The 24,281-nt window shown below is 41.3% G+C and overlaps 4 protein-coding genes across 4 annotated transcripts; 3 read left to right on the top strand and 1 right to left on the bottom strand.

Moving 5' to 3' along the window:
• The first annotated feature begins 5,338 nt into the window (after window positions 1-5,338).
• LOC127781734 (reticulon-like protein B23) lies at window positions 5,339-8,839 on the top strand. Its single transcript, XM_052308743.1, has 4 exons — window positions 5,339-5,653; window positions 7,580-7,721; window positions 8,305-8,374; window positions 8,505-8,839. Exons 1-4 carry the CDS (start codon window positions 5,433-5,435, stop codon window positions 8,618-8,620), a joined length of 549 nt encoding a protein of 182 aa, XP_052164703.1. The 5' UTR covers window positions 5,339-5,432; the 3' UTR covers window positions 8,621-8,839.
• Window positions 8,840-10,682: 1,843 nt separating this feature from the next.
• LOC127781733 (uncharacterized) lies at window positions 10,683-13,313 on the top strand. Its single transcript, XM_052308742.1, has 4 exons — window positions 10,683-10,995; window positions 11,153-11,213; window positions 11,939-12,083; window positions 12,763-13,313. The coding sequence occupies exons 1-4, from the start codon at window positions 10,803-10,805 to the stop codon at window positions 13,012-13,014; spliced, it is 651 nt and encodes a 216-aa protein (XP_052164702.1). The 5' UTR covers window positions 10,683-10,802; the 3' UTR covers window positions 13,015-13,313.
• A 360-nt stretch (window positions 13,314-13,673) lies between these two features.
• Window positions 13,674-15,160, top strand: LOC127781735 (uncharacterized). The gene is made up of 3 exons (XM_052308744.1): window positions 13,674-13,914; window positions 14,261-14,528; window positions 14,944-15,160. Exons 1-3 carry the CDS (start codon window positions 13,813-13,815, stop codon window positions 14,952-14,954), a joined length of 381 nt encoding a protein of 126 aa, XP_052164704.1. The 5' UTR covers window positions 13,674-13,812; the 3' UTR covers window positions 14,955-15,160.
• A 278-nt stretch (window positions 15,161-15,438) lies between these two features.
• LOC127781732 (ethanolamine-phosphate cytidylyltransferase-like) lies at window positions 15,439-20,045 on the bottom strand. The gene is made up of 10 exons (XM_052308741.1): window positions 19,878-20,045; window positions 18,249-18,652; window positions 17,539-17,774; window positions 17,236-17,408; window positions 16,875-16,946; window positions 16,700-16,767; window positions 16,456-16,573; window positions 16,265-16,324; window positions 16,050-16,172; window positions 15,439-15,930 (listed from the first exon to the last, which is right to left on the bottom strand). The coding sequence occupies exons 2-10, from the start codon at window positions 18,617-18,619 to the stop codon at window positions 15,859-15,861; spliced, it is 1,293 nt and encodes a 430-aa protein (XP_052164701.1). The 5' UTR covers window positions 18,620-18,652; window positions 19,878-20,045; the 3' UTR covers window positions 15,439-15,858.
• Window positions 20,046-24,281: the final 4,236 nt, after the last annotated feature.

Raw genomic sequence — 24,281 nt, 5'->3', positions numbered from 1 at the left:
TCTCGCAGCTTTCCTTGTCGCATGTGACGGCTTGTTTGATGTCGCTCCGTAGGGATATGACTCCTCGAGGGCCGGTCATCTTCATCATCATGTAGGTATAGTGCAGGACAGCCATAAATTTGGCTAACGCCGGGCGCCCGAGTATGGCATGATACACCGTCTCGAAATTAGCGACTTCGAAGCAGACGTTTTATGTGCGGAAGTTCTCCCGAGTACCGAAGGTGACCGGAAGAGTGATCTGGCCGAGTGGCGTAGCGGATAACCCTAGAATGACTCCGTGAAAGGGCGCATTACTCGGTTTCAATTCTGTGCGAGGGATCTGCATGTCATCCAGGGTTTTGGCGAAGAGGATGTTGAGTGCACTGTCGCCATCGATGAGGGATCTGCAAAGCTTGACGTTGCGAACCACTGGGTCTAGTACCAGGGGGTACCGCCCCGGGTGGACCATTTGGTCTGGATGATCCGAGCGGTCAAACTATGATTGTTGTCTCCGACCACCGAAGATATTGGGGCGTATCGGGCTGAACAGCATTAATCTCCCGTTCGGTCAGCTTTTGTTTTCTTTTATATTCATAAGCCAGAGGTCCGCCAAAGATGTGGTTGAGCTCCTTGCGATGGTCTTGAAAACCTGTCAGGGCATCATCGTCATCGTCCTTCTTTTTTGACGTGCTTTGATCTCCGTTAGAGGCCTTCCGTGCATTCTTGGCGTATTGTTCTGCAAACTGTTTGTAGACGAAGCAATCTTTGGCTGCATGATTGGAGTTGGGGTGATGCGGACATTGGGAGTTCATGATCTTGTCAAAAGTGTTGACGCGCGAACGTTGTCGGGAGGATTGTGTAGTAGTCGTAACAAGTTCCTCGGGCTTACGCTTACGGTCCTTGTGATTGTTACTTCCACCCCCTCCCGTAGTCGGCGCATCTTTCTTTGGCTTCCAAGTGGTACCCGACTGCATGGACGCGATGATGGCATCTTCAACTTTAGCGTACTTATTGGCTTTCTCGAACATCTGCTTGACGTCCTGAGAGGCTTGCGCCCGAACTTGCCGACTAGATCTTCGTGACGAATTCCCTTGGTGAAAGCGACAATGATGACGTCGTCGGTAATGTCGGAGATCTTGTTGTGTTGTTCAAAAAAGCGCCGGATATAATCTCGAAGGGATTCTCCAGACTTCTGAATGATGTTATAGAGATCAAACTGTGTGCCAGGGCATTCAAAGGTGCCCTGGAAGTTGGCGATGAAGTGGTCGTGAAGTTCCACCCATGATCCTATCGTGCCACGGGGTAACCCATGAAGCCAGGACCGGGCAGAATCCGCTAGAGCCACAGGCAAGTAGTTTGCCATGGCTTTGCTGTCTCCTCCTGTTGCGCGAATTGCGAGACCGTAGACGGTGAGCCAAGACTCCGGATTAGTGGTGCCGTCATACTTCTCGATTCCAGTCGGCTTGAAGTCGGCTGGCCAATCCACTCGACGCAGGTCATTGGTAAAGGCAGCGACTCCATCCACGTTGTTGTCATAGCGATCCGGTGAATGGCGGTGGGCATAGCCTCGTGCTGCGCGGCGCTAGTTGATCGTATCACGAAGATCGACGGGGCGCCTACGAAGTGGGGAGCGAGGTTGTTCGACTCGGCACTCCCTGTGTCGTTCGGGAGGCGAGTGGACAGATCGCTTGTCGTGACCCCTGCTCCTGCGATTGGATCCCGCGCCGGCGATGCTGAGGCTTGGCTAGTGATAATCTTGTGGATCGAAGATGTGGGACTCGGCTCCCAGTCAGCGTGTGGATGCTTGCAGAGTTAACCGGGACCGAGGCGGCAATCATGGTCTTGGTCTGGTTCAAGATGTTGACAACGTGATCAGCTTGGTTGAGTGCGTCTTCCTTGAGGAGGGTGTCAAGGAGAGTGATCGCCGCAACCGCATTTTGTTGAGGGGTGCGAAAGACCGCTATCCCCTCAACGTCTTGCTGCCCGATAAGATCTCACGCTCGTCGCCCTGCGTCCAAGACTCGTTGTCGTCGGTCCTCGGCCTCCTTTGCAGCCCGTTCATGCTCCTGTTGCTCACGCTGCAGCCGTTCTTGCTCTTGTGCTTGGCGCTCCTCTTCTAGTCGGCGTCGCTCGGCCTCCTGTTGCACACGTCGTGCTTCTGCTTCTCGGGCTTGGCGTTGTTCTTCCGTCTCGTTATCGGCCATGAAGACGCCGAAGTAGAGAGGGGTGTAGTTATCTTCAAAGCTTTCGTCGAAGTCGTCGAGGTCGCGGTTGTCGTAGCGGTAGCCGAATTCATCATACTCTACGATCTCTGTCGGTCGTGAGTCGATGCCGGGGGAGCTGAAGTAGCCTTCCAATTGATCCGTCGAAACCGTGCCGAGTGGCTGGAGTATGACGCCGACTTCCCTGAAGCTAGGCCGGATCGGTGCTGAAGCCGGATCCCGCCTAGGCCTACGGGAGAAGACGTCCTTGTAGTGAAGACGGCAACCAGATCGTCGGGGAGTTTCATCAGGATTGGCGGGTAAGCCCCATCGTCTTGATCTGGTGGTGTTGAAGTAGATGGGATCTCGTCCGAGTGGTTTGGAGCCGACTCGATCGAGATGAGCTTGGGGTAGATCTTGGCCGAGTTCGGAATACCGAATGGGGCTGAGATCTGGTCTCTCCCTGGCTGGTTTGAATCCGAGTCAAGGAGAGAAATCTTGCCGAAGTCGTTGGTGATGAAGTCGAGGCTGCCGAACCGGAACGCCTGCACAGGAGGGAAGGTGAAGTCGTCGATGCCGGAGACGAAACCCATCGCACTAGTCGGTGAAAAACTTGACGCTACCCCTACCTGGCGCGCGAACTGTCGAAACAAGATTTCGGCAATACTAAAAGGAGGTGGCTATCAAGCTAGAAAACTGGATGGGTTTGGAGACAAAGAATTTTATATAGGTTCAGGCCTTCTTAATCAAGAAGTAATACCCTACTTCTGTCCGGGGATTGATCCGCCGAGTGTATTATTGATCGTATGATCTGGGAGAAAATCGTGTCCCTAGAGGGACCCGGACCCCTCCTTATATAGGGGAAGAGGTCCGTATTACAAAATACAGTCCATATCCCTAACGGAATATGCGATTACAGATAAAATACAATCGTAACCGACTAGGATCCCGGATATTTCCTTGACATACAAGTTTAGAACCTAACCTGAGTCCTCTTAAAGATATTCTATCTATATCTGGTACCCCGTACCCAGTCGGACTATACATGCCGTGTAGATATGGGGTATCCATAATCTCCACAGTAGCCCCCGAGACCTTTACAGTCGACGAAATAGCCTTCTCTTGGAACATAAAGCAATAATCCGAGTGCTTCAATTCCTTCTGCTCTAGCCTCCCGAGTACTAAAATCAAAGACTGTGAAGGGCGAAAAAGAAATAAAACCGGGTGCATCGAGTAGATGCACCTAATTAGGTGTAGCCCCCGACTATGTGGTTAGTTAAAAAACTAAACATATAGCCAAGAACCGAGTGGTTTTACAACCGAATATCATATAGTAAAGCATACGCGGCGTTCAATAAAACATCCAACCGACTGCTTTAGCTTTAACACACCAAAAAGACATAAAGAAAAACCCGAGTGAAAAACACTCCAGAAGGTCCATGAATAAACATATTTGGCAAGAATCCGTGTAAAAACTCTTAAGATGATCCACCAAATATGATAAGAATCATGGCAATTAAGATGATCCACCAATTCGACGCCGACGGGGAGAGGGAGAGGGGGAGGGACGGCCGTCGCCGCCGTCTCCGCCGCACCCCGCCGTCGCTGCGCTGTGCTGGCGAGACACTAGCGTGGGGGAAGCTGCCGCCGTCGCCGCAGCCCGCCGTCGCCACGCCGTGCCGGTGAGAAGGAAGGGAGAAGGGAAGGGAAGCGGCGCCGGTGGTGGGAGAGGCGGCCGGCTGGGGGGAGAGGGAGCGGCGGGAGATGGGGAGAGGGAGCGGCGCCGCCGGAGGGGAAGGGAGGGGAAGGGAGGGGAGCAGCGCCGGTGAGGTGAGGGGGAGGGGGAGAGGCGGCGTCGGGAGTGGGGGAGGCGGCCGAGCGGCTGGGGGGAAGGGGGAGGGGGAGGGGGTTGGGGAGGGTTAGGGTTAGGGTTAGGGTTTTCATAAGGCCTGTGGGCCGACCGACAAAGGACAAAATAAGTCTATTTTAGGTACCTCGTGCCGAAGAAAAATAGAAGAAGTTCATTTTTTGTACTTCATTTTTTCAAAGCATTATAACAATTATAGTTATTGAATATGTTTAATTGGAAGCAAACCTAAAAGAAAGTAGTTTCTTTCTTTTTTAATTAAATAATTATTAAATGATGTTTGTATTATTAAAATTAGCAATTAAGCTCTGAAAATTCCAATAAAATTTTAAAGAGTGTAACTAATCATGGAGAATTTTAAAAAAAAAATTTAACCATATCATTTTATTTCTCACACTTGCTTTACTTGTAAATTTATTTAATTATACACATACCTACTTAAAAATACCAAATATTTCAGCGAATTTGTATTTTAATTAATTGCATATTTTTCTGATCTGTATGCTTCCCATTGCAACGTATGGGCACTTTTGCTAAACCAAACAACACTTTTGGTTAATATACACACTCCGTAATCACCCGGTGCAACGCACAGGCACTTTTGCTAGTAAGAAAAAAAAAGCAGATGAAGCTAAATGGCTCAAGAACAGAAAGAACCACACCTGCACGAGGAGTTGGATGTGAGCACAGGCGAATAGGTTAATTTGATGTGCTATTGCGTATTGGAGCATACCAAGGAGGTCCTTTAGTAGATGTAAGCCCCAGCTAGCGTTCTTAATTTTGTTTGTATAACTGACATTTGGGCTCATAGTTTTTTTTTTCTGGGATCGAACTGCCACGGAAACGCCACGTCAATGCCGCGTGGGATAAAGACCTAGTAAAACTAGCCACGTAGGCGCCACGTTAGCCAAAACCGCCTTCCAAATCACCGAGGAACCTCGTTTGCACCGGTTTTGACAGTTCAGGGACCGGTTGTATCTGGTTCAAGGACGAAACATCGGATCCGATGTAAAGTTAAGGGATCACAAATGAACTTATTTCTTTAAAATGGCATCAATTTAAACAGGCCCTAAAGGCTCGTTATGCCCAAAACTGGGAGATATGTCACTGGGCCCATTAGGCCCATACCAGGGTCTACACGAACAGGCCAGTGAGGCCCACAGCACGGAGCTAGATGACCAGGCCCAAATACGGATCTACACGAATTGGGCCCATTAGGCCCATTTGGACCTTCCTGCGAAGAAATTAATCCAAGAGAGAATAACACAGGTGGGGTCCACTCGAAAGAACCCACGTGGGAGAGGAGAGAAAAAAGAGAGAGAGAGAGAGAGAGAGAGAGAGAGAGGGAGGCGGTCCAAGGCGGCGGCGCGGCCGGCGGCGACGGGATGGAGGCCACCGGCGGCGGCGATGCGGCGGCGGAAGGGAGGAGGGGGGAAGGGGGAGGAGGGGCCGCGCGGTGGGCGGTGGGCGCGGTGTGCGGCGGGCTGGTGTACTACCACTGCGCGGTGCGGCGGGCCAGCGCGGTGTCGCTCGCCGCCGACGTGCTCCTCGTCCTCCTCTGCTCGCTCTCCATCCTCGGCCTCCTCTTCCGCCACCTCCACATCTCGTCAGTAAACCCTCCCTCCCTCCCTCTTCCATCAAGCGCTTGTTTCTTGCTGTTTCTTGGTGGTGTTGATTCAGATGCTTCTGGTTCGATGATACAGCTAGAGTTCTTGTTCTCTCTTTAGTAGCCTAGTATTAGTTGTATCTGCATAGGATTTCAGCAGTAGTTGCTGATTCCTACAACCTTGTGATGATATCAATTATGGGGGCTTATTTGTGTTTCGATGCGTTCATCGCTAAAGAGGGAGACTTCAAATTGTGATTTGGTGCTTTCTTGATCGTTGCGGTAGGGATTAATTGCTGAATTACACTAGGAAATAAAGCGTTCCTTCTCACCTGAAAGGGGAAAGGATGCAGGGAAGTATAATGGAATGGTTTTAACTGATTTTTAGAAAATGTTAGTGTTATCGTTGCTAGGGCATACACAGTACAACGCTACAACTAGTGGTGTTTTTTTTTTCACTTCTTTTTGGGGACCAACTCCAAATGCATAACTTGCACTGGCCTTTTCGATTGTAAGTTCGGTAGTAGTGACTGACTTACGCTAGGTTCAAACTTATTTTAGCAGCAATAGTCAATTGTCCGTAAGCTCTTCCACATCATCATATTTCTGGTTTTAAATAGGTTTTGCATTTTTGCATATTCTCCCTCCAACATTCATGCTCCAAGTCCTCCTTATCATACTCATCAATTCTTTACTTTGTAAAGCGCTTTGTTTTTATTATCACAAGTTACACATAAAATGTATCAACAATTAAACACTTCTGTTCCTGGCATTTTGTTCACATAAGCAATACATCTGAGCGATTATTTTGTTTTGAACAAAAAAAAGGTGGTGTTGAATGATAAAGATAATGTCTCTGGCACTCTTGTTCGGCGTTTCTTTTAGCTTGTACATTTTATTTTTTTGATTGATGATGGCAATGATTTTCATGATTGAATTATGATTGCTGCTGTGCATTTTTTACAGTAGTAGGCTAATAGTGGTAGTCTGGTAGACTTGTAGTGGAAAATGATGTTGGCAGTAGTTGCTTGATGGTTGCATTGGTAAAGAATGTGGAACATGGGATTGCAATCATTCATCCATGGAATAAGAATTAAGAGCTGGTTCACATTGGAACAAATTCAATTTTAATCTCAAAAGGAAAAGTACAAAGGAGATAGGAAGTAAAGAAGAGTTATTCAATTTTAGATCCCCAGATTTTTAGTATTTTTAGGAATGTTAATATTTTGTTGGTATAACCAGCCATAAAAGCACATAATAATAGCGATGGATTTTGTCTTGACATATTCCAACCCCAAATGTATTGTTTCCTTTCTCTTTTCTTTCCACTGTAATCTTAATACTTAGCAACATTATATTCCTGACAATTATAGCAGCAATAGTCACTAATCGAAACTCTTTCACATCATCGTATATCTGCTTTTGAATATACTTTGCATACCTTTTTCCTCTACACATTTTTGCTCTGCTAGCTGACATCCCTCTATCACCAAATTATAGAAGGATCTGTTGATAGATTGCAAGCGCCATGCTTTTGCTATTACTTGCAAGACTACCCCAAATTCCATTGAAACTGTATCAGTTATTAATTTGCTATTGCAGTAACTGAGATACGGTAACCATATTTGAGAAATAGAAAGTGGTGTATGCTGTCAATATTGAATGAAAAAATGGCGTCTGTGGTACTTTGCTTTGGATGTTTTTGTTAGTTTCTATGTTATACAGCTTATTTATGTGATTGATGAGTTAATGATGACTACTGATGTGCATTTCGTCTTTCATAGTTCTCATTTTGTGTTAGAAGTAGCTATACACTTATGTTTGATCATTTGATATGAATGTTCATGTAAACTATCCTTATTTTGCTCTCTCTCTCTCTCTCTCTCTCTCTCTCTCTCTCTCTCTCTTCTTTTTTTTTGCATGTAGGGTACCCGTGGATCCTCTTGAATGGCAGATTTCTCAAGAGATGGCGAATAGTATAGTTGCATCCTTGGCTAACACAATCGGAGCTGCTGAATCTGTATTGAGGGTGGCTGCAACTGGACATGATAAGAAGCTCTTTTTCAAGGTATTTTATCAAACTTTAACTGTAGGTTTGTTCTTCGAGGAACTTTTGAAGCAAAGAAAAGCTTATCTTCTTAAGACGCAAGCTATCAGTGCTATCTTGTTGACATATAATTAAGTCTCTTGTGGAAATTGAAACCTGACATGTGGGGTCAGGTGCATTTACATGATTGCACCTATCATTCTATCACCATGGATGCTAAAAAACAGAAGGAATGAAAGAGATCAATTACCCCTTGTTAAGGGATAAATTGATTTTATCTTCTCTTGTTTCATCTTAATGCAGCCTGAGCTGTTTGACATGATAGCTATATTTGCAACAACCATCTAACCATCTCGTACAAAGGAAATTGCTTGGCTTTCGGTGAACTTTCCTAGTACTTGTTAAAAGATGTGTATGTACATATTGCTCGGCTCACAGTGAACTGTCATTTTTTTATATAATGGAAGCTTTATTGAACTCGGCCAATTACATCAAGCTTTATGTACATATTGTTCAGCTTACAGTGAACTGTCATACCTGAGCTATAACATAAAAGGTGCATATATACACACTGTTTAGCTTACAGTAAGCTACAACCTTGCAGGTGGTTTTTACTCTATATTTTCTAGCAGCTTTGGGGAGGGTGGTGTCAGGCGCCGCAGTTGCTTACGCAGGTAAATTTACCTCATTAGCTTACTTATGATCCGATTTGTTCCTGCATACTTTATATTTATCACTTAACACCTCTGTGCTCTCTTTCTCTCTCTCTCTAAAATGATTTATTGCCCAACTTGTTGTGACCAGCGCTCTGCATCTTCTGCCTCTACATGTTTGCACAAAGCACTGATCTTTTCGATCAGCTCCCTTCTTGGGTTCCCGTAGGAAGAGATTCTCTTGGCGGCGCTCAGGATACAACATGATTCTGTACATCAGCTAGTTTGTGTGTACGATCGACTCTGCAGGTCAATATATGGCTTCTTGAACTGTATGTATAGCATCTGTTGCTTCTTTCATGGCTCACCTCTGCATTGCAGTTGTTCATGGTGCCCTGTAACTGCAGCATCACCTCTGTATATCATATGCTGTTGCTAGCAACTTTGTGGAAAAGAAAAATATCATCTGTGGTTCTTTTGCCTTCCTGTCCACGGATCTCATTCCTGTACATGAGAGCCTAATGCATATTCGCACAAATTTTGACAATTTGACCCTTTGAAAAAAAATTTACAAATAAACCGCTGCCAAAACTTATTTAAAAAATGACACTTTTTTTTAGCGCCAAATCACCTGGCGCTGAATTTAGACACCTCAGCGCCACGTCAACCGGCGATGAATGCCGTGCCACCGCGGATGGGAGGCTAAGTCAGCGTGCCAACGCATATTCAGCACCATGCAATTTGGTACTGAACAAAAGGGTCATTTTTTAAATAAGTTTTGGCGGTAGTTCATTTGTAAAAATAGTTTTTGCAAAGGGTCAAATTGTCAAAATTTGTGGCATATTCGATAGCGAAAATGCAACAAAATTCTCTAGGTCTAACTCATGATATCTGGGGCTCAAAGCTTTGCCTTTTTTAAGATAATGGATAGAAATTTAGCTTCTATATTCACATGTTACATAGACAAAGAAACACGGAAGAAACTTCAAACTAGACGTCCGATTGTTTCTTAAAAAAATTAGACGGTCAAATGTTTCAGTTATACATTTAATTGAAACACTATTGAAACATTTAATTTTTTTTTTTGAAACACAGGAGACACACATTGAAACATGTCTCTATCGTGTATAAAATATTAAGTGCTAGTGAATTGAAACATGTTTTTTTCATCAGAATATAATCATGTGATATCTTGTTATAAAGATTAATTACAATGAATATAACTGTGTGATCGGATCGTAGATTTGATAAGTAGCTTAGGAGAAAAATCATTTTGAATGTCACTAAATGCATGTCTGTTGTGAAACACGGTAAAGACACGTTGAAACATGTATCTATCATGTATAAAACATTAAGTTTAAACGGTTTGAAACACATATTTTTCTTTTATTAGAATATAATCTTGTGCTTGTTGTAAATATTTAATTACAACAAATATAACAGTGTGGTCGGATCGTAGATCGAATAATTAGTTTAGGAAATAAAAGATTTAAACAGCAGAGGAAGGATAATAAACTAGATAGTTGAGCCAGATTTTTATTCACTGCGATTCTAAATATTCTCCATGGCTTCTTCTTGTCCTCCACCCCCTCCACTAGATTGAGATAAGAAAAAGAGGGCAAGAAGGTTGTTTCTCATCCAGATTGATGAGTTGGTTAAGCTAAAATGGTAAAAATGAAAACAATTTTTAGTAGACCTAGGTAGCAAATAATCAAAATTCTTTGAAAGAGTGCTATTTGAGATTGCGTTATTGGAAAGAATAGTATATAGAAGAACTCAGTGTATATGATGTTGAGTTTATGACCAAACTAACACAAAATTGAAAAAATATATATTGGGAGCCACCTAAGGGTGAGTTCAATTTTATCACTTTCCCAACTCACCTCTCTCATCTTTCGTGCACACGTTTTTCAATTTACTGAACGGTGCATTAATTATTTGAAAAAGAAAATTCTATACGAAAGTTACTTTAAAAATCATATTAATCTATATTTCAAGTTTTTTAGGCTAAAACTTAATTAATTACGCGTTAATGTGTAACGTCATTTTCCGTCCCGAACACAACCTAACAACTTTTCTTTTAACTCACGAAAACATCGTATATTCCATACGAAAGTAGTAGTAAAACTATACTTCCTTTCGATGTATAAAACTAAACTCGAAAACTTGGCATGGCATGAAACTAAATTTTCCCTTGTAGTAATTTTGTAAACAATCGCCGTTCCAAAGGTCCAAACCAGACAAACACCGGTTTCCAAATTCCAAAACCGAGAGAGACGGAAAGAGAGCATAGCTGAAATCGCTGAAAAGGCCCAGGGTGGAAGCGGAGGTTCCAAAGCCGGAAGCCAAACCCACAAAACCCCCCATCGACTCTCTTTGCAGTTTGGACCAGCCTCGTTCCTATCGCCTCCTCCTCCTCCTCGATTCGCATCCCCACCTCGCCGCGCCAATGGAGGCCACCGCCGCCGCCGCCGCAGCGCCCGCGAGATCCGCGCTCCCCTTCCGGAGCCGCGTCGCCGCCGCAGCACGCCCAGGACGCGCGCCGGCGCTGTCGGCCGCCCCGGGAAGGCGCCTCGTGGCGCGCCGCGCCGCGGGCGACGGCCAGGCGGTGGAGGCTCAGGAGGCGCTCCCCATCGAGAAAAGTCCGGTTCCCCTCCTCTCTCTCTCTCTCTCTCTCTCTCTCTCTATATATATATATATATATATATATATATATATCTCTCTCGCTCCGTATGGCATCGGTTGCCTGTGTTCGCCATTAACTGAGGGAGATATGTTCGTTTATTTTGCCTCTCGCAGGGTTCCCTCCCTTCCCGAGCGTCATGGACATCAACCAGATCCGCGAGATCCTGCCCCACAGGTGAGCTCTAACCGCATTCCGCTGCTGCTGCTGCTGCAGGATAGCTCTTTGCCTTACCTTGTGTGTTTCATTTCGCTTGTAAGATGTTGGCAATGCGAAACCATTCGAATTACTCGATACAAATCGAAATTATACCCTTTTGAAGTTCGATGAGAGGCATATGAACTGTGCGTGCAATCTGTTGAAAACAAAAAAAAAAAAACAATATCCTGATATTAGAGTTAACCTCATACTCTTTTTTATTATTATTTTCAGTACTAGCTAAAGGCCCGTGCGTTGCAACGGATATTATAAAAGATAAAGACAAAAGTAAAAATTGCAACTTCATAGCATAGTTAGTTGATTAGGCATATAATGCCATGTCCAAAGCAAAACAATCACGTGTGGGGATTTTATGGCTCTACATGTCAACTTGTGGCGTTGGAGGCAGACTCGGACACTACCACTAGCATCATTAAAGCAGTATAGATAGATGAAAGAAAAAGATGCTTCATAGCCCTCTGAATTAATGGAAGCTTTATGTTCATTTCCTTTGAGCTCACTTGGTGAAGAAAGGCATGGTCTTTTTTACTAGAAAGTACTAACATGCATCTTGGATATTTTTATGCTCGCCTATGTGGATATACACCTGATGAGCCCAAGCAAGAGAAATGATTGGTGATGATTCACGAATATGTAATTGTTTAGTATTTTCTCTAACTTGTGCATTTGAATGTGAATGTTAGGTTTCCATTCCTCCTGGTTGATAGAGTTATTGAGTACAAGGGAGGAGAATATGCAGTTGGGATCAAGAATGTCACGATAAATGATAACTTCTTCCCTGGGCATTTCCCCGAACGACCCATAATGCCTGGCGTTCTCATGGTTGAGGTATGATTCCACTATATTGGCATCCATGTGCTGTGATCAAATTGTTTAGTATATATGGCCTCTGTTGTTTCCTGAGGTTTGATCATCTCTCATTGTGGTCTCTGTACATTATCTATAGAAATGCCAGTCCATGCTACGCTACTTAGTTCTTCATTTAATTTTACTATGACCTCATTCTATCTTTTTTTTTTTGCAGTCTGAGCATATTGATACTCAATTCATCCATTTTCAGGGTACCAATCTCATTTAACAAAATAAAAAAAAAGTTGAATTTGATGAAAAAAGTAGTAGTACTTTCTCAAAGCCATTTTACTGCATTTTTCATCTCTGTCGAAAAGTACTATGAAGTAATAAGGAACTTGCGTCAATCAATTTGTTTACTTTCTTGTCCTTTTCAAACTGATGAAAAGTTTTGATATCCAAGTATTCAGGCACTAGGTGGGTAATGGATATTTGGTACCATGACCAATGATTTCATGTGGGACTTGTAGAACTAATAAGTTTTATGGTAAAGGTTTTGCAACAACTATGTTTTCATAATCCAAACTGAACCAATGGCGCAACTTAGAACCCATAAATAGATGAGGACATGGCTGGATGTTTTTTAATTGCTTATTGTTCTATCATCAAGTAGACAAATATCTGAACTTCCCTCATGTGAGGCTACCTTTATGCACAGGCTATGGCCCAGGTTGGGGGTCTGGTGATGTTGCAGCCTGAAATTGGCGGATCTCGGGACAATTTCTTCTTTGCAGGAATTGATAAAGTGAGGTTCCGTAAGCCAGTAATTGCAGGGGATACCTTGATCATGAGAATGACTCTGACCAAGTATCAGAAAAGATTTGGTCTTGCCAAGATGGAAGGAAAAGCTTACGTTGGTGGTGACCTAGTGTGCGAGGGGGAGTTCCTCCTGGTTAGCGCAACCGAATAGTGCAAAGGGCACCTAGTATTGTGTGATTCTCTTGTAGAATCATTGATTAGAACGGGATGAGGTTCATTGCTTGAGAAGAGTTGAGTTTTGAACTGAACTTACGGCTTTGAGGCTATCTTTTCATTTTACCTATTAGGTGAATTGAGTTCAAATGTCCAAGGCGCCATATGTTCCGTTCAGGCGCTTAATTCTACCTATCTGGCTGTGGTTGCTGTTGTAAACTTGTAATACATGATACAATCTCTTCCATAAGAATTTCATGAAATAAACAGTGCTTGTTCGGTTGTGCTTATATTGAATTTCTGGTGATATTTAACACTCGTTCTACTCAAACACCAGCAAGCAAATATCAAAATATTTTCATGTAATCTTCTCATAGTATTCCCATGAATTTCCCAATCTTTTGTTCTATGAAGAGTTGAAATGTCAAATGCATCACTGATGGTCTTTTTCCTATTCTTTTGTACCCAGCAGCCTCTTGGACCTTTTCTGTTTTACAAAAGGCCTTTCTTTTGCCTACAAACAACCGTAGGAAAGGGGGAAAAAAAAAGCTAAGGGTAAAGTACTCTCTATTCATTGTAAACGTGCAAAGTCAACTTGAATTAGTCAACACAAATACACCATAATAACATCCATGGTTGTAGTTAAATTACAACTGAACTTCAAGGAACCAAGTCATCTTGGTTGCCTAGTCAACTCCTGTTCACAAGAGATAAGTTGGCTGAATTCTGTTAATTAATAGACTCCAAATTACTAGATGTCCTGGGTTGTCTTGAGGCTGTCATCATAGCTTAGAAGATGGCTAATCTTGTGGCAATGAACATGAAGAGGAAAGAACATGATGAGGTGGCCAACAATGGATTGTCCATCTTTCTTGATCCTAAGAGGCTCAAATTACAGGTATGGCAATGGCAATTGGCAAATGCTGTCCACTCCTCTCTCTTCTGTACTAATTCATATACATAGGATTTTGTTTTTACGAGATCGTGTTAGAAGCCAGCAGAATTTGGGCTAAATCGTAGAAAAGCATGAGACCATCAACATGGCAAGATTCCATGGTTGATTCACTTTACTCACCTCATCAGTCTATATTCTGCTTGAATTTTTCAGAAACCTAAAACCATTATCAATTCACAGTGGCAACCAAGAACATAAACTGAGGCATTCAATTCAGTTCATGTTTTGAGGGCAATTGAAACATCTAATCCATGAGTTCTAATGTTTCATCTCTTCTTGCTGTCATCAGGATGGTGAGATTCCAAACACGATGGAGGAAGAGAAACCATCAGCAGGTGTTCAACCTGATCCTACTGTGCCAACCATGGCCTTATCATGGATGCTACCAACTCAGGGCCAAGAGACTATCCATGACACTATGAACACTGCATATGAGATGTCATCTTCAGAAACGCCGCCACTCAGAGCAGACCAAGCCGCCGCCGCGGCGCCGATGGACGTCGAGGTTCAGCTCCGGCAGCAGGCGCCGCCGTGTCAGCAGGCTCATTTCTGGTCAGGTTAGTGAACAGCAGACGATGCTAACTAGGCCATGTTGGTGATGATTTTACCTTTGAAAAAAATAGCCTTCAGGGATCAGGATTCTGGTAGTAATAAGTAGAGTAGTAGATCGAGAAACACACGGGGTCTTCCGGCTAGCTCCGCAAAGTGGTGGGCTAGACGATTTGGGTTCGAAGACTCACCCTTCTAATTATTTGATATTAGGTCATTCCCTAATATTCGCGTCTTTTTAGTAGAGTAGTAGATCAAGCTGAATGACCATAGTGTTCTTGATTTTGATTTTTTATTTCTTCAGTTAGTATTGATGAAGACATGTGGGCTGGATATTGGAAATATTTGGCGAGTGAAATATCAATTTTTAAGTATTTTCCTTTATTTTTTGGCTAATTGAAATGATTGGTTCCTACCATGCAGGTTTCTTCTGAGCTGTAAGAAGCTGCTGGAATTGGGGGGAGTAAAAATGACAAACTCCTACAAGTTGCTCTAAACTTGTTGATGTTAGCATGTGACTAGCATAGAGTGTTTCCAATATTCCAATCCATGTTGTCATATGCCACAATGTGCTGATCCAGACTAGCCTATGTCGGATCAATGTATGCTGATTTGATGGTTAAGAGTATGCCATGTGAAATTCATCTGCAGATTCTCTCTTCCAGATGAGTTTCGTGTATAGATTATTTTGTGAGAAATTACATAAAATATCCAAAGAAAACCATGTTTAGTGTAACGATGCTGTTGAACGGACAGAAGCCTGGAGAGCCCTAGTCGTCTACTGCCCTATAACCAGAACGTCATGTGTCCAATGATATTTCATCTCAAAACTCAAATTCATCTTCAGCATTCCCTGATTTAGTATCAGAAATTTGATGGATTAAACAAAGTGAACATAAAATTCTCGGACAGGGCAAATGAAATAAATGAAATAGACCACGGTCATCGCACAGCTCATTGTCTCAGAAGTGTCGATTGGTACAATTAGGGAGTATGCAACTCTAATCACTCCACACACTGTTAAGTAATAACATACAAGTATACAACAGTGGTTTGCTGAGCACCTGTTCAGCTATGAATATTGTCCCCTCCAGGGACAACAAAAGTAAAAAAAGAAAAGAAAAGAAAAAGAATCATGTATTTGAATTCTGGCTGTTAATTTAGTTCCTTGAGCTGGTTTCCATGATGAATGGCCATCAATTATAACTGACTATGACCTTTCTATAGCCGAGTAACTGTTGCAATCTCTGTTGTAGAATTATCTTGAATATATGTGGCGGCATGCCGTCCCCCCTCTCTGTTTTAGTGCAAAAATAAGTGCCACAATATTTCTAGCCATTAATCTCCAGAGACAAATTTCTTTTGTGTGTAGTATCTATCTTCGCTTGCCTTCTTTTTCAAGTTCCTTTTCTGTTTACAGAAAGAATACAGCAATAATGTAAAGTAGAGAAAACACTACTGATCAAGCAGACCAAAATACAAATTATTTTTATTCATAAAGTAATAAATCCCTGAGACAGAAAATGTACCTTGTAAGCTTCATGGTTATCAATTATTCTGGTAGCAACTGAAACTGTTGTTATAGGTTTGGGGCTTGTGATTGTTTGGAAGATACCCATGCTCTTTGGAACGGCGTATGGATCAATACCGACCTGCAGCATGGATTCGCTAAGTTCCAAGGAAAATTGGGCAACTCATTATGGTAATATTTCAATCAGTAATTAGATTCAGATTAAGTGCTTACCACAGAACTACCCTCGGTTACTGTCCCATGCACAACCAATGAAATGTTAAATGTAGTGATCTGCATCATTTGATAAGAGAGTGTGAGGGCTTATTCGGTTGTCAAAAAGATGCCATGACACTGCACTGTGTTCACTACAATAGTTCTTTAAACCTATTCATGCAAACATAGCTAAACATGTGTGAACATACCATATCCCTTGAAACCTCCCATGGGGCGCCTATTATAACTTCATCAACATAGCGACATGCAAGTACACTGAGAGTACGCTCGTGGAGGTGCATGATAGGACGATACCCTCTTCTATCCCTGGACATTTAATTTGCATAAGCATCTTATATGAACTTTCAAAAGAGAAATCACATAACATGAATTGGTCTCAAATGTATTTTACGTTCGCTTATGATTAACTAGTTTCTGATACCAAATAAGTACCTGATTGCCTGGTCATCATGGACACCAACAAGAAGGAAGTCACCAAGTTGCCTAGCAATTCTGAGGATCTGCATTAAACAAAAACAATATATACTTGACTCTGGAACATGTGTGAACCACTGGGAGAATTATGGTAAAATTATTGGTATATGATAAAATGAACCATAAAAATTACCTCAACATGGCCGGCATGAAAAAGGTCAAAAGCACCATCTATATACACAACGCGAGCACCTGGCAAAGGAGCCTGAGTGCATATGAGCTATTGTTCAATAAAAGCAATAGAGTGACATGTCATAGAAATATGTAAAAAAAAAATATCAACTTTATACTGTCAACATTATCATTCATGACCAAGATTGAAACAATACAAATGGGTGTATTATCATTAATGTGCGTGATCAGTCAGAATAGCTGAGTTAGTTTTTTATCCATAACCGTGCTAAATAAAGAACACTCACATGGAACCATAAGAATGTTGAGTAACCTTAGCCCCAACACAAGTGAGTAAAACAGAGTTCCTTAAAATTTCATACCTGTCCATTTGAAAACTGCATTATCCGGCGAGATGTTGGAAGAAAATTGGATAGCTGACTTTTCACTTTATCATATGTATCAGCTCCAGTGTTCTGATTGACAGCAACATTTGCATCTGTGGTAGCTTCCATACTGCCAGCTTCTTTCTGCTTGAATGTCAGTAGTATCCTCCCTGGGTGGAAAAAGAACACAGTTCCCACATTAAGATTACAATAGACTGGGAATATATGACATTGATGGCCACCAAGAGAATACAATCCCCAAAAGAATAGTGTCGATACTGAACCATGTGGTCATCTTACCGACTATATCAGTGCTTGAGACACCTTCAGTGCGTTTGATTTGCTTGTAGCGTCCAACCTTCTTTGCCAACGCATAAGCATCCGTTCCATCAGGTAGAAGACAAGGATCATCTCCATGTATAATGTAATCAATGTTATATTTATTGAAGAGGGTATTCATAAATTCTTCCGTGATCTCATAGGGCGCGTTGGGAATGACCTCATCCACCCACTTCAATCCACTAACAAGTGTCAACCTATACAGAAATAGCAAGTCAATGGGGAACCAGAATATTGTGTTAATATTAAAATATTAAAATAACCTAGGACTAGGCAGTTTATAATCTCTTGAGAGGACAATATCTTAAGTTGATCCCTTAAAAAATACAAGCTGAAGGTTTAAGGGCATGCAAGATCATCAATAACATAGTAGAGTACTTCAGCAAAATGAATTCAGAATATTTTATAGCATGCCTCACAATACTAGCAAAGAGCCAAGGAAACCTACATTTTAGAGTTAATGTACAATTGAAGATTGTGTAATTCCATGATTGCCAATTCCAAGAGGTCTAGAACTCTAGCTTTTAAATGTTTTGGATATCAAATGATAAGATGGTGATTCTACAAGCTTTCCCAGTCAATTTTGCAATCCTATTGCTAACGTCAACAGCATAATTTTAAGGAGAAATTGATAGTGTATTGCACAAAACAAGAACTATTTTCTGCAGTACCTCTCTTCCATTGAAAGCACAGGTGGACCCTTGTTCGCCACAATCTCCTCATCACTAACAACTCCCACTACAAGTTGATCTCCCAACAACTTGGCCTGCCGTAATGCATTTGCATGGCCATAATGCATGAGGTCAAAGCATCCATCCATGTACACTCTCACAGGCCTTTTCCGTTCCTTCTTCTTTGGAAGTTGTGCTAGATATGGCCAAAAATATGGGGCAAAAGGAGCACCAATTCCTCCAAAGTAGCCTGTCGATAACCAAAGAATGGCAACAGTGACCATAACTCCTCCAATCCCAAACAGCTGGGAATAATATCCACTATTCCAGAGCCCTTGGTTGCTCTCAAACGCTAGCAAACCCATCATCATTTGACAAGCAGGTGTATTATCTTGGTACTATATCTGAAAAAACAGAGAATAAACAACCAAAATGAGATCCCACAGTTGACAGAATTGTGACACGAAAGGATAGTGGTATACACAGAGATGGAAATCGTGTCGTTGTCCAACCAATGAAGATTCATCCTAATTTCTTTATTATTTTATAAACAAAAGAAAGTGATTGGATAGAAGGAAAGTGCCTTTTTTAAAAATAATTTATTGTGAAAGGTTTGACAGATATTAGACGCATAAGCACAAGAAATAGCTAACATTTACTAATGTGGTTAGCTACCAAGTCAAGCTGGACAAATCCTAACCACCAGATATTTCATCAAGCTACAGCGCGAGAAGAAAAATATGTTAGGAATACACAACAGACTCATGTTGCGTTTGCAGGAAGCCACATAACGACAGCCAATGCTAGCCAAACAATGCACGCTGATTGCATGAACCGTGTTCTACCTTTCCCCATCAGGTCATCTCATAACAACAACTTCAGTATACAATACAAAGCACGATGCGAAATGTTCCTTCTATATCACCAGGCATCACAAATCAAACAGGATAGCCACTGGAACATGTATTATTTTAAGCCAAATAAAGGAAATCTGACGACAAACGGAACCATGATCCACCATTCCAAAGGTGGCAACACTAGCCTTGACAAACGAATTTATCTTTCGTTCTTCATGCCATAGCATAGTTTAGACAAGTACTAGTTACTAGTAAAAAAAATTAACAAAACGAGAGAAGAAATCGGTTCCGATTGCTCACGCCAAAGCTCAACTTTTTTTTTTTTTACACACCAGTCAACTATGAGCAACCAACTTAACAACGAAACAGATTCTAAAAGAGTGAACTGGCAATCCAAACAAACAAAACAAGCACAAATTCTGGGAGACATGTTTCAAATCCCTCCCCCAAGCGGAATCCCCGCAAACAATTGAGACATCAAACGCCGTCCCATCCGCCCGCGAACCAACCACCAAACCTATACTATCTATCAAAGAGAATCAAAATCATTTTTTCTTTAAAAAAAGGCATATATTCATAACAGCACAAATTCCGCGTGCTCCCAAGAACAAAAGGCGCGAGATTCAATGAGAGGCGCCGCCGCTCCCCCAACCCAAAAAAATAAATAAATAAATAAATTACGGATTCTCCCTCGTTCGAGCAATGCAAAGCGCCGGCGAAACCGAAGCACATACATCACACGCGGACGGAAGGTAAAGATGGAGAGACGGACCGAGATCGGGGCGGAACGACGGCCCCGGAGAGATTCCCGTCGGCGGCGGCGGCGGCGGCGGCGGGCGCGCGCTTCTCCTCCTCTCCTCTCCGCGCGCGCGTGCGTGCGCTTCTCTCTTCTCTTCTCTTCTCTTCTCTCTCCTCGTTTTCTCTTCTCCTCTCTCTCTCCTCGTTTTGGGGGGAGCTCGGCTGGACTTCTCCACCAACCGCTTTCTCCGGGTCCCACACACGATATGTATTTTTTGCGATTCCGTCCCTCAACTTGTGAAAGGATACCAGAAACTGATTCTACCTCGGTTTCCGTTAACGTGCATCTTACAGACAGTGTTGAACGATGTGTTTTCGTGCGAAAGTTCTTTATGCGGAAGTTACTTTAAAATATAAAGTATATAAGTATATATGTTTTTTGAGTTTGTAATAGTTGAAACTTAATTAGTCATGTGCTAATGTCTTTTTTTTTCTGGTTTTCCATGGTTTTACTTCGTATTCATCTTCAAGTGCTTGGTTTTAGTGATTGTAATGATTTGGGGTAACATTTTTATAAGTGAATTGTAGTTTAGGATACCTTTTTATTACCGATGTTTTACTTCGGATCATTGTTTGAATTTTTTTTTTTTTTACTTTGGGCTAGTAGTAGTTTTGATCACCATAAAATTGTTTATTCAGCAAATCAATAACCTCATGCAAGTTGGTTTCGGCACATCGGGCGAACTCCCCGATCTATGCGCATGCCATATGTTTTCCAAATAGAAACTAGACTTAGCTATAGAAGAAAGGTAAGATGGTCTAAACTACAATAAATGTAAAGTTAGCTAGTCCAAAGTAAAACAGATTAGGAAAAGTATGGTTCAAAGTGAAATGTCACTGGCCAAGCTGCAATTCACACTACTTGTGTTACGCGATACTTCGACTCTTTTAACTCATCGACTTGGAAGGACAGTGGAATTCAACTTTAGAGTGACTGTAGTGGTAATACTGGTATGAGCTCACATATAGCCAGCTACATAAACTCAATAGAAGATGAGATTAATGCAAGATTGAGCAACATATTTGGAGTTGAGATGTACATGTGAGGTTAACGGAGAACAATATGATTCTAGCTCGATAATGAACTAAAAGCACAAGGAAAGAGAAAAATACTATATAGGGATGGGATGTCATGAATATTAATCTTGCATGAAATTCGGATGGAACAATTTGCCTTTGAACATTGTTCGCTTTATTCCAATCAAAACACACCAACACTTTCGAATCATCAAGTCTTTATTTGATTCCTTTTTTAATACCTTCCTTAATAGTTACTAATATATTTAGCAAATGGGGACTAAAGCCCTATAAGCTTATGGTGGAGATTCATGGTTTACGTATCGTGAAGCTTCCTCTCTATAAACATCTAGTCCTAACAAAATATTTTCGGAAACGTTTAATTCTTTCATACGAATAAATGTCTCTGAGATGAGGCAAAAATTATGAAAAGATTTGAGCTATAACTGATATCGATTTAACAAGTCTCGTAGAACTCTACTACCACAACACCAAAAGAAAAGACTTCCAACCAAAACGAGCCAGTAGTATTTAAACTAGAGTAGGCTAGTTATTAGAGATAACAACAAATTACAGGGGTCTAGATGCAAAAAAAAAAAGAAAAAACAAATCCGCAACGGGACGAAATTTTACAGGAGAGACGAAGCGATATTTGCGAGGGGCGCGTAGCATGCGAGGGCCCACTGCCAGTCTGCACGTCGCGTTGGCCCTCATGCCACTGCCGCGTGGGCCCCGCTGCAGCGGCCGACACGAGGGCGTGTGGGCCCCACAACCCCGATGCTTTGACCGTGATAAATAAATAAATATAAATAAATAATCTCTCCTCTCCGGAGATGGAAAGTGAGAAAACATGAGAGAGATTAATTAGCAGCGAAGGAAGAAAGAAGACGATGACGAGTATACGTGTACGTGAAGGACTGTTCTGTGACTTATACTAGTATACTTGTCAATTTGTCATGAATTCTGGAACGGTATAATTCAATTCGTAGAAAAAAATAAAACGTGCCTGATACAGCTGGTTGTTGTGTTTGTTTACACTGGTGACAATTTAATAATTAGTTGATTTTAGTGGGTACGAAGTAGCTGAATTGAACCTTAGATCCTCATCGATTGTACTCCCTCCATCCACAAAAGTTACACCTATTTCACATTTAAGTTTTTCTAAATAAGTTGTTTCTATTTGTAGTCTTTATACATTCAAGACTTAAATAAAGAGATAAATTAAATGTTTAATTAGAACTAAGAAGTCATCTAAATGCTCATTGGTTGCATGCTTGTATTCACTCATTGATTTTGTAACATCCAAGACGATTTAATTTCTCCTTGATCTTGATGACAAAAGTAATATGTGTAACTTTTGTGGATGGAATACTAAAAGAATAAGTCAAAGAGAAAAAAAACTTAATTTTTACAGTTGATTTTAAAATATTTTCAACAGTGTTTTTATTTTTATTAGCTTATAAGTTGCCAAGAACACATAAATAAAAGTTGTATATGTAAACTATTTTTTTCACTAGTAAGCTGTTATGGCATTTGGACAACATAAGACCCTTAGATTATTTTTAGCAGCGCATAGAGTGGCAGTTGATAGATACCCTATCCACAATATTTTGGTAGTGTTTGAAGACGAAGATTAAGTGTTTTACGTAAAATAAAGTGGTATTAACATATGATTAATTGGATTTTTAATTATTGCAAACTTGACAAATATATTTATCTGATATTTTAGAGCAACTTCCATATAGAAAGTTTTCGCATAAAACACATCGTTAAGCAGTTTGAAATGCATACCACGAATATCTAAATTTTCTTCCAACTTTTGTTGGAGAAAAAAATGGGGCCTTTGGTTCGATGCGCTACTTCCGATGTCCAGATTCATAATATTATAATATATCTGATTCAACCAAAATCTTTTATATTTTAAGATAAAGGGGTAATAACTATCTTGAAAACAAAAAAAATTGATATGCTTCTCCTGAACTTATTTAACACGTAATATAACTTTTTTTGGAACAAATTTATATAATCCGGTAAGTTTATGATAATACTTTTGAAGACAAATTTGGCACACTTTTTCTTCGAGAAAAAACTAATTTAAGAAATTATATGCGGTCAAAGATTTTATCGAATCATCATATCTTAAATGTCAGTATTACTTCCTCCATGACAGAATATAATGATTTTTTAGTGTTGGACACATATATTAAGAAAGTAGGTGGAATTTTTTTTATAATGATTTTTAGTGTTGGACACATATATTAAGAAAGTAGGTGGAATTTTTTTTAGAATTACACAGTACAACGCACACACTCACAACGCACGCGCACTCACCACTATGAGCATCTTCGAAGACTGGGCCGGCAAATTCTAGAGAGATTGACGAAGTCACCACAGGCGCCTCTGAAAACACAACGCCGTTAAATCCTGGAAAATTTGCTCCCAAGAGGAGTCGAACCCAGAACCTCAGGTGCTACTGAGGCTCTTGTAACCACTAGGCTACAGGCCCTTTCGCAGAAAGTAGGTGGAATTAAATGAGAGAATGTTGTGATTGATTGAGAAGTGGAGGTAGGTGAGAAAATTGAATGATGGAAGGTTATAATTAGTTGAGAAGAGAATGTTGGTGAAGAAGTTATATATTCTGGGACAAACCTGTAAGGTTGTTACTCCCTCCATCCACAAAAGTTACACATATTACTTTTGTCATCAAGGTCAATGAGAAATTAAATCGTCTTGGATGTTACAAAATCAAGAAGTGAATGTAAGCATGCAACCAATGAGGATTTAGATGACTTCTTGGTTCTAATCAAACATTTAATTTATCTCATTATTTAAGTCTTGAATGCATAAAAACTACAAATAGGAACAACTTATTTAGAAAAACTCAAATGTGAAATATGTGGAATTTTTGTGGATGGAGGGAGTATTATATTTTAGGATGGAACGAGTACTAAATATTTCCAACCGAATGGATTAATTATCTTATATCTTCATCTGATCAAAACCAGGCCTCGGTACGTGCCCTTATTAGCCAAATTTTGCTTGGAATCGCACTCACATGTGGGAGAAAGTGTCCAAGGATTCTCACAGATGTCTTGACGGTGAAGTGAACAGTGCTACCAAACAAAGCCATGGTGTTTTTTTTTTTAAAAAAAAGAAAAACAAACAAACAAAACCATGGTGGTGCAGATGGCATGATCATCTTTTCCAATACTCTCCCAACACCCTTTCCTTTTCGAAAGGCTTTCGTTTAGTTTATTAGCGTGCTTATTTGTTGTTCAGTTCTGTCCTCTCTCCATCTTAGAATATGTTTATTTTTTTTCCTTTATCGTTTATTTTAAAATAATTATTACATCGATGATAT

This window comes from Oryza glaberrima, chromosome 8, assembly GCF_000147395.1.
Source record: "Oryza glaberrima chromosome 8, OglaRS2, whole genome shotgun sequence".
Taxonomy (NCBI): domain Eukaryota; kingdom Viridiplantae; phylum Streptophyta; class Magnoliopsida; order Poales; family Poaceae; genus Oryza; species Oryza glaberrima.
Note: the sequence above shows the minus strand (reverse complement) of the source record. Positions and strands in the feature narration are given on the sequence as shown.